The sequence below is a fragment of the Lycium barbarum genome, chromosome 9 (genome assembly GCF_019175385.1).
Source record: "Lycium barbarum isolate Lr01 chromosome 9, ASM1917538v2, whole genome shotgun sequence".
Lineage (NCBI taxonomy): Eukaryota > Viridiplantae > Streptophyta > Magnoliopsida > Solanales > Solanaceae > Lycium > Lycium barbarum.
This window is the reverse complement of record NC_083345.1, coordinates 75,028,450-75,039,304: the sequence shown is the minus strand read 5'-3', so window position 1 is coordinate 75,039,304 and position 10,855 is coordinate 75,028,450. Positions and strand designations below refer to the sequence as shown.

The following is a 10,855-nucleotide window of genomic DNA, read 5'->3' as shown; positions in this document are numbered from 1 at the left end:
ATATAGATGGATGATTTTTTTACGCGTCTATAATAAATTATTAAGAAAAAATCTAATTTAAAACAAGCTTAATATAATATTTTCACATAAAAAATCATAATATAAAAAATCATAATATGTATGATTAGTGTGCTTCGTGGGGCCCATTATCACCTTTTTCATGAAATCATCACTTCTAAAGGTATGAAAAAAGTCTTAAAGTTCCTAAAATTTTACCAAAATATATGAAGACTTTGTAAGTCATTAAAACTTTAATTAGGGATAAAAAAAAAACAAATTCATGTGAGGACTATAAAAAATGGATAGTCTCCCTTATATATAATAGTAATATTGATATTAATTGTACCTGATTTAAAATTTCAACTAAACATCACACTAAAATTTACAACCAACATTATTCAACCTAATACACCTTACTCCATCTGTTTCATAATAATTGATGTTTTTAGCTTAGACGACCCCTTAAAAAAACTATTTACTCTTAGAAAGTAAAATTTCTAAGAACGTGTTTTTATTAACTTACCCTTAATCAAATACCTTGAAAAAAAAGTAGCTCTTTAATAATTTCTTGATTATATATAACTATACTTATTTAAAATAAGGGTAAAATTTGGAAGAAAAAATTAGGAATTTTTACTGGTTGTAACGTCTTTTAAGACCTAATTATTAATAATAACTACCCTTTTATTTAATTATCACTAGTAGCTAATTCACTTTTCTAAATTACAATTGGTAGCTATATCAAAAAACATACACAAATACATATATCTTTCTCCATTCCCACTCATTACCCATTTCATATTTTTCATTCTCAAAACCCTAAAAAACTTTCTCTCTCCCCTTCTCTCATCTGTGCCGCCATAACCACCACTATGGCATGCGCCGCCGCTGCCCCTGCCCCCACCTGATAGGCTACGAAAACCCTCAGATCTTGAGGTTAAGGGATTTATGAACAAACAGATCTTCGCCACCATCATCATCAGATGATTCCAACCGTGGTAAACGTTATCGACCATACTAGAACGATCAAATAGTGTAGTTGATTGTACTTGTTTCTTGAATTGAACGCCAGACCAGTAACCCAGGACATATGTTTCCTACTTCCTCTTTATTTACAAAAAAAAAATGTTAGACCAATCTCAACAACTTAATGTGCATTGTAACTAAACAAGGATGTTTGAGATGCATTGGGCGTTCCATAATCTTTTGTCTGCTGGACTTTTAGTTCATAAATTGCTTCTCTAGTGTTAGGGTGAATGTTCATGAAATGTTTGAACAGTGTTCTCAAATACACGAAAATTGGAATGTATTTGGCTTTATACGTAGTTTGAATGTACACAATGTATTTGAAATTTTATTGAAATCCATTCAAATAAGTGAATATATGAACAGTGCTCTCAAATACACGAAAATTTGAATGCATTTCGCTTCATAAGTAGTTTGAAAGTACAAATGTGTTTTATTGTTACTGATTAGGTATGTATTTGAATCCCTTCAAATACACGCGTCTAAATACATAAAATCATTGTTACTGATTAGTCATGTATTTGAAGGCCTTCAAATACACGCGAAAAAATACATAATTTTAGCAAAGCATAACTACAAATGATAATATTTAAAAGTATAGTTACAAATGATAGGAAGCTACAATAAGGTAGTCATTTGAATAATTTTTACCAAAAAATTAATGTCATCTTAATTTTGTGGATCATCACTTATTTTAAAATAAAATAAAATACAAAGATAAAAACATGAGACGGGCTGACCGGAAATAACCCCTTTTGTTGAGTCTTCTTAGCTGCACGTGAGCAGCCCAATATTTATGCACTAGGATTACTCCAAACAAGTAACAACCGACAAACATAGATCATCAGAGAGCTCGTTTGGATTGGCTTATAAGTTGTTTTTAATTTTTTTAGTATTTAACTGGTCACTTTAAAATCATTTTATGCTTAAAATAAATTTAAAAAAATAATTAAAAACCCAATTTTTTATAATTTATAAATTATTTTCAATTTATAAGCTATTTTTTTTTAAGCCAGTTGCTTACTCCAACTATAAGACAAAAGCATTTGCTCTGAAGGAGAAGCAGAGATGGGATCTGTTTCTTTGAAAATAGGTGATGGAACTGCAAGATTCAAGAGGGCTTCATTTTGTTCTTCTGCTCTGAATCTGCTTATGCTCTTCTCTGTAGTTACAACTAACCTTTTTGCTTTATATGCTTTTACATCTTCACCCAAGAACCATCATGCTCAGCATCTACTGCTTCCACATACCCACAAGAACATATCTTTGATCTCAGAACAAGTGTCTTTAATCCTCAGAGAGATTGATTCTTCTCAGAAAAAGCTTGCCCAGATGGAGAAAGAGCTCTTAGGCTATGAAAGCATTGATCTTTCTAGTTCAAAGTTTACAAGTGAATTGAGAGCTTTCTTGCAGCATCATTTGCTTCCTTTGGGTAAAGATTCAAGAACTGGGATCACTGAAATGGTGACTTCTGTTGGACATTCTTGTGTGAAATCTCTGGATTTGCTGTCTCAGTTTATGAATTATAAGGTTAATGCCCCTTGCCCTGATGATTGGAGTCTTGGACAGAAGTTGATTCTAAGTGGTTGTGAGCCTTTGCCAAGAAGAAGGTGTTTTGCCAAGACTATTCCAAAGGTTGGTTTACTGTCTTTTCCTGATTCACTTTGGAAAAATTATAGTGAAAAGATTTATAGCTGGAGTGGTCTTGGTTGCAAGAATTTAGCTTGTTTGAATGCTAAGAAACTGAATAGAGATTGTGCTGGTTGTTTTGATATAATTAGTGGTTATGAGACTCAGAGGTATGTTAAGGCTAGGGTGAAGAATGATTTCCTCATTGATGATGTGTTAGCAATGGGAAATGGTGGAATAAGAATTGGATTTGATATTGGTGGGGGATCTGGTACTTTTGCTGCTAGAATGGCTGATAGGAATGTCACTCTAGTTACTGCCACTTTGAATGTCGATGCACCATTCAATGAATTCATTGCTGCAAGGGGTCTTTTCCCTTTATTTTTAAGTTTGGATCATCGCTTCCCCTTTCATGATAATGTGTTCGATTTGGTTCATGCGGGCAATGTATTGGATGTCAGCGGCCGCCCTGAGAAATTGGAGTTCTTAATGTTTGATATTGATCGAATTCTGAGGGCTGGAGGATTGTTTTGGTTGGATAATTTCCTTTGCTCTAGTGAAGACAAGAAAACTGCATTAACTAGGTTAATTGAACGTTTCGGGTACAAAAAACTCAAATGGGTTGTGGGTGAGAAGATCAATGGATCTGGAAAATCTGAGGTTTATTTGTCTGCTGTTCTACAGAAACCAGTAAGAGTTTGATGCTATTGCTTTTCTCAGGGCAGACAATAGGGGTAGATTTTCTCATAGAAAAGTTATGCAAGTTCATTATTGACATAGACTAAGTGAACACATCCGCCTTCTTTTCTCAACTGCTAACCAGCATCATAGGAGGCGGGTTCGGCTTTGTGGCAGGTATTATATGTCTACGATCTGTAAGATTATTCACTTATATTTGTATTGAACTAGATACTGAAAGAACCACTTGAGGTTAATGGGAAAATAACTTGGAATCTGCTGGCATTGGCATGAGTCTTTTGTCTGTGTCAATTGTTTATTTGAGGTTAGGAAAAAAGAAATGTTTTTTTCCAAATTTCATTCACAGTCCAGCTGCAATTGAATTGTATTATTGGGATATATATCCTCTCATCTTGTCCCTTGATTAATGCATTTGGGTTGATGCCTTCCGACATATCATTATTTTCGTGATGATCTGTTTGATATAGCTTGTGGTATGCTGCATACAACTTAAAACAGGTGTACTTTCTAAGACACAATAACTAAATGGCTCCCGAATTTTACACTCAAAAATCGTTGACTATTCGAATGCGTTAGGTACTTTTTGCCAAGAAAAGAAAAGTGTGAGAGGACCCTCTAGGGCTCCAGTATGTCATGCCTAGCAGTTAGGTATTTCTTTTACATCAAGTCACTGTAGTCCTTAGATATACTGCCACCTCCAATTGTTGCTCCATTGGACGGTGCCATCCATTGGCTTGGATTAGAGAATTATGAAGTTGAGTTATCTGCTTTGTCTTGTTTTGTTTTATCAGTTACAATACCATATTCTAGAAGCTGTAGATAAAATTGAACCTGAATAAGGATCCTTTCTTATCTAAATCCTTTATTCAAAACATTATTTAGAGCCTGTTTGGATGGACTTATGCCTATAAGCTGCAAACAGCTTATAAGCTAAAAAAAATAAGTTGGGGTAGTCTAACTTATTTTTTTTGGCTTATAAGCTGTTTTCAGCTTATAAGTTGCTTTATATAAGCTAAGTCAAATGGGCCCAATTATTTTTTTGAGCTTATTTTAAGCACAAAATGACTTTAAGCTGGCCAGCCAAACACTCAAAAAAGCTAAAAACAGCTTATAAGCAACTTATAAGCCAATCCAAACGGGCTCTTACTGTAATCTACATTCAAATCCTTGTCTTCATATATCTCGTAGGAAGCTTCCAAATCATCATCATCTAGGTTTTCTAGGAACACAGCCAGCTTCATTTTCATGGCTGGACCCTTTTTTTTTTTTGGTTGAATGCTAGTAAAGGATACAAGGGAAAGTGTTAGAAGAGGTTTTCCTTTACTTTTGGTTAAGTGCCAAGGTTGGCCTATGTTTATGACTTTGATATTATTCTCACTTTACTTTTCCGCCTATTAATTGAATAAATGATTAAATTCGGTTTATGGTTCGCCTACCGGGTTAGGTGTAGGTGCCATCGCAACTAGTTAGATTTTTGGGTCATCACAATATCTCTCCTCTAAATTCTCAATATCATCTTCTGTTTACTTTCTGTCTTCAATACTTGATATAAATTTCTTGATTTCTTTGCTGTTTAATCTACTTTGAAAGTTAACGATTAAATTCTCGTTGGTAATGATAGTCTACTTCATTCTATATTACTTGTCGACCGTGTGTGCTTGCGTATATAGCCCAGTGCGGCCAGTTTTCTCCAGAATGCCTCATATATACTATGAAGAGTGTACATATACCTTCCATGTAGCTTCTCAATCTTTTCAACTACCAATATAAGACTTTATTCGTATGCCCAACAATCTCCCAACGAACTAAGTTCCACGTGGCCCATTACCACAATCCAAAGTTCTCCCCCTCAAACTAAGTTGACGTAGCCCATTACCATGATAATGGGTCAATTTTGATTCATTGTGTGCTACCTACATGACTGATCATTTATGGCTAGCGAAGCCTGAACTAGCTTCTTGTGCGCGTGTGTCTCCAATCTACCTTTGACATGGTAAAGTTAGTAAGTTGAGCTCCACACTGTCACTCCGGCATCTCCATACTCCACTCATCAAACCATCTGCTCTGATACTGAATGCTAGCCCAGTAAGCATCAAGATTTGAATGCCATTGTTGCATTTAGTTCTCCTGGAAATGATAAAATAGCAAACTTCGCAAATTTAACAGATAGCAGGATCAATTACCTTGTGGATCAATGCATAAAAGAGCTTTCACCAACTTGATATATGATAATGCCTCACTTACTGCTTATCCTAGAAAAGTTTATCCAATCTCTATTTTCTTGCAAACAATAGATAGATGCTAATGACCAACTTCCAAGGAAGACTCAGCATCAGTAAAAGAATGAAAAGGAAGAGAATGATTTGTACACAGAACATTTGTGGTTTAACACATTGAGCTTTAGATTTTGGAGGTGAATTGCTAGTCATAAGAAAACATGATGAATTCTAATCAGTTTAGAGAAATTTGCAACAAATAGATGCCCAAATGTGTACATCTACAGCAGCTCCAATAGTTTTAAAAAATTTCAACTTGGTCTTTAGTACCACACCTAGAACAATGGAACTACTTATGTAGGACCATCTCTGTCATCTATCAAATCCATACATGATCCATCTGTCTTTGTTGTGAATAAAATGATGCGAGTACAAGGGCTTGCAGGAAATGCCGACTGCTTGTCGAGGATAGACTTCACTTGACCATAAAGTAGTGGTTAACGCACAAGAAATCATTTTGCTCACAAAGCATACTGTTGTCTCATCTAATTCTCTGATCCATCAGGAAATTTATACGAACTAGTCCAGCGTTCACACTCCAATGTTGTCTCCTGAAGACGAATAGAGATATTTTTTTCACAAGTAATGACATGCTTGACATTCTCTTGTGTTGGGGGCTTTTCTGGTCTTTAAGTGATTTTTAACCTCTAAAGATTTCCATCTTGATAGTATCTGATTAACATGAAAGATGACAATGTGCGCGAGGAATGAGTACTTGATATTCTCAGAATCTAGTAAGCTGCATTTCCTTATCAAGCAAAGCCAATACTGTACTTATTTCCTGTGTGTGGATGCCACCTGTCTCCTGAAACAAACGTATGAAGTTCTGTTCCAACCTGAATCAACTGCATCCAGGTCTTAGGATCCAGGTCTTTTCCTAAGACCCTTTTTCTTCATCAAATCCCTCAGTTTTGAGACTTCATCCCATCTTCCAGTTGTTGCATATGCATTTGAAAGTGACACATAGTGTCCTGAATTATCTGGTTCCATCTTAATTAAGCAATTAGCTATATGCATGTTCCTCGAGTTCTGTCTCCCTGAGTTCTCTACAAGCCACAAGTAGTGATTCAAAAACATTTGCATCAAGTTTGAAAGGCATACACTGAATGGGCTGCATAGCTTCATCGAGATCACCACACCTAGAGTGATCATACAACCATAATGTCCCACACTTGGCTTCATTTGTTACACAGAGAGCATGTCATAAAGAACATCTAAGCCTTCTTTTCCCAGTCCAGTATGACAACAAGAGGATAGCACACTGGTGAAGGTTATGCTGTCTGGTTACACGCTTCCCTTGCGCAGACGTTTGAACATTGCAAGTGCTTCTACAGCACAACCATGTAAAGCATAACTAGATATCATAGCATTATACAAGGCCAACTCCTTAAAAGGAATCAAATCAAAATGCATTTTTCCACAATTTAGACTTCCACATTTAGCATATATATCAACTAATGAAGTTGCCACCGGAAGAGATAACATAATATTTTGCCTTAAATGTACCCATGAATGGATCTTCCGTCGTGCAGTAAAGCCATATCTGTAGAAGCTGAGAGGGCAGCAATAATACTTGCACTATTTGGTCGATACCCTGCTTGAAGCAGTTGTTTAAAATATGTAAGTGCGTCACTGTTGTGACCATTTTGAGATAGAACACTGATATACATCTTGTATACTATATTGCTATGTATATCACCGAGCATACATGTGTATATATCCTGTATATCATTTGTATACTAGAGTATATCAGGTTGTATTGGATGTTATTAAGTAATTGCTTCTTCTCTCCTTTCCTGCTCTTTTTTTTTTTTTTTTTTTTTTTTTTAATTCAGAGATAATATATCATCTTATATACTTGGTATATGTTATTTCACAAGGTGCATACGCCTTGTATACTTTGTATTCATGAATATCAAAGGCATATGAGGCTGTTTAGACAGCACTAAGTGGCATTACATTTTTAGTGCATCTCTTAAGCATGTTTATAGAATTGAATGAATGCATGCTAATCATTTTAGGGTCATTTGCACGATTACCCTTCAACGACACTGGTCTTTAATTTTTGTCCCTCAAATTGGTGGTATTTAATTTTTGCCCTTCGCCTAATATCATGAGGTTTGGGGTTCGAACCTCAGCTCAGTAAAAAAAAAATCACAAGGCAGAGTTTCGTAGCAAAGTTAGGCCTATTCGGGCCAAAGTTAAGCCTCAAGCAAAGTTTTGCATTCAAACTTTGCCTGGCCTTTGTCTTGCGAATTCCTTTTTTTTTTTGACTAAGCTGGGGTTCGACCCAGAACCTCAGGGTATTAGGTAAAGGGCAAAAATTAAAAACCACCAATTTGAGGGGCAAAAATTAAAGACCAGTGCCTTTGAAGGACAATCCGCACATTTTTTTTTTTTTTTGCTTCTTTTGCGCATGAACGATTCATCTGAGAGTCCAATTGGACTTTATCCCTACTCCTTGCACTATGTCGTTGGGTCTGAGGCCCAACACCCTGTTATTTATCGAGTCTGCAGCGGACTGAAGGCCCAATAATGGGTGAAAATTGTCAACATTTATGCTGATGAGCTTAGTAAACCCATCAGCCCACATTGCTACTATTTTACATTGTACTTATATTTGTAATTGTAAAACACTTGTATATTATTGAAACCCTTTAGGAATTAGTTGAGATTCCAAGTAGGCAATCGATTCTAAGATCATTAAAATTGTAGATGACTCGTTTTCACGAGTTAATCCAACTTTCAAAATTGATTAGCAGAATTTAATCCAAAACAACTCTTTTGAACGGTCTAACAGCTCTGAGATTTTCTTTAAAAGGAAAAAACTTTGGATTTTCGATGGTAATAAACTATAATATGATTTTGTGTTTGTTTCAAATGACAAACGATCGAGTTTTCAAAAAAATGATATAACGGATCATGTCTCATTTGGTGAAATTATTCAATTTCCAAATCTTCAAAATCTTTAAGTACAAAAACGATTTCAAAAATGGTGTTTGGCAATGCCAAGTTCTAATTCAAGACGAAAGGAGATTTTTGTAAAAGTTTTGCCCTTTACTTGCCAAACCATGACTTTGATAAATAAATGCGATATACTAAATGAGTTGATTCAAATGTTAGTAGATTTATATTACTTTGGACCAAATTTAAGTGGAACTCTACTCAAAGAAATTGTTTTAGTGTTGTTTTGGCCTAGGGAAGTAATGAAAGTTTCTTAACCATTTTTGGATCATTTGAGTCAAACTCAACCAATTTCACCATGAATCAAACTGACTTCACAAAGTTGTTATTAAATATTTCTTTCAGAAAACATGTCATGAATGAGTAAGTAAGAGCAACATTTTACTAAATTTTCTTTACTTTATATGTATTCCTTCAAATACATTTTTAAGCAAATATATACAAACTACCTTCTTTTTGCTTTGGCGAGTTTGACTTGAGAGCTTGGTTTGCACGACCTTTTTGTAAACTCCAGGGATTTAATATCAACGTGGAAACCCTCTTTAGCATGAGTGTTAACTGGGAAGTTATCTCATTGGTGGTGCAGAGAATTAAACATTAGAGGAAACACCAAGCTGTTCAAGTGGACCGTGTGTTGAGAGAAGGAAACTATCACGACCCAACCGGAGGGTCATGACGGGTACCCGGAGTTATCCTACTGAGCCTCTCTCATCATACTCTCATAATCATATCTAGGTGAGCCACATGACTAACTCATAATTATCATACACCAAATAACACGAATTTCATAGGATGTAGACACTTTTATATAAATATCATTAACTATGACCATATATACACAAGCCGGCAAGGCTATCAAAATGATATACAAATTATGAGTCGACAAAGCTGAGGGATATCTAGCTATACACATCTGTCTACGAGCCTCTACGAAGGGTAAATAAAATCATAAAGACGGGACAGGACCCCGCCATGCCCATATATGTACATAGAAAGAATAATACCAACTAATGCAGCTCCGGATCAAATGGAGCACCTCTATGCAATCACTGAGGAAGCAGCCTAAAGGTCGAGTCTGTCTCCCTGTCTACCTGCGGGCATGAACGCAACGTCCACAAACAAAAGGACGTCAATACGAATAATGTACAGAGTATGTAGTAACATGATAAAAGCATGAAGAATAACATAAGATAGAAGGACCATTCATACCTCTTGAGACATTGATCATACTTGCCTAACCTTTCTCTAAGGAAAGCATTCCATACATATACATATACATATACATACAATGATACCATACCCGACCATGTAAGTTCGGTGTCACCCATACCCGGCCATAACAAGGCTCGATGTTGTCCGTACCCAACTGTAGTGGTGCGCGCGCGATAGATATCATACCCGGCCATATGAGCTCGGTATCATAAAATAACTATTACACATATGACATACATGAGTATCCAAAAGGAGCATTATAACTCTATCGGGGTGACATTGTGTCGGTAAGCCCCCGATTTCTATTTTGGAATTGCTATAGTCATCATCATCATCACTATGAAGAGATTTTATCAATAATATCTTACGATTCTTGGTAGTCACGAGCTTCTAACATTCTCTAGGAAGTAGGACATTATGAACATCATAGATGGAATTACGACGAGGAAGTCATGCCTTTCGAAAGAAGGGTTAGCCTTACATACCTTTATGTCTTCTTAACTATTTAACGTTCTCCTCCAAAGTCCTCAAAATATACATTCAAGAGGATTCACACTAAGGTTAAGTCTTGAAAACACTTCTAAGTTCAAACTAATGCAATTAACGAACTAACGAAATTTGGGTAGCATTTCCCCTATTTTGTCAACTTCCACAAAATTACAAATCAACTCCCAAAAAACAAGTTCACAATACCATATTCAAGAAGTTACATTCAATTCAATCTCAAATTTATCCAAAATCCCTTTTTCAAGTGCGTCTCATAGTCATCTTCTTCACTTCAACATTTATGACTTCTCCACTTTAATTATTTTCCTTTCCAAGAGTTACTAAACCTTTATATCAACTCAATCATGTAAATAATAGGAAGATCATGCCTTATTATAGAAGAACTTCACCTTCCCCAACTCCTTTCAAGACCAACTTTATCGCAACTTTGAAGAGAAGCAAGAACAATCACCTTTCATGGATTCTCTTTGGGTTTTGATGTTGATCTTCTCTCTTGATGATATGGAAAGGTTTGGAATGTTATGGAACATTTAAAAACTCTC

The 10,855-nt window shown here is 35.6% G+C and overlaps 1 protein-coding gene across 1 annotated transcript; it reads left to right on the top strand.

Moving 5' to 3' along the window:
- The first annotated feature begins 2,023 nt into the window (after positions 1-2,023).
- Positions 2,024-3,787, top strand: LOC132608976 (probable methyltransferase At1g29790). Its single transcript, XM_060322806.1, has one exon. The coding sequence runs from the start codon at positions 2,095-2,097 to the stop codon at positions 3,355-3,357; it is 1,263 nt and encodes a 420-aa protein (XP_060178789.1). The 5' UTR covers positions 2,024-2,094; the 3' UTR covers positions 3,358-3,787.
- Positions 3,788-10,855: the final 7,068 nt, after the last annotated feature.

Excerpts from the sequence above, each read along its gene's own strand:
- LOC132608976 (XM_060322806.1), top strand. The coding sequence starts at position 2,095 with ATGGGATCTGTTTCTTTGAAAATAGGTGATGGAACTGCAAGATTCAAG.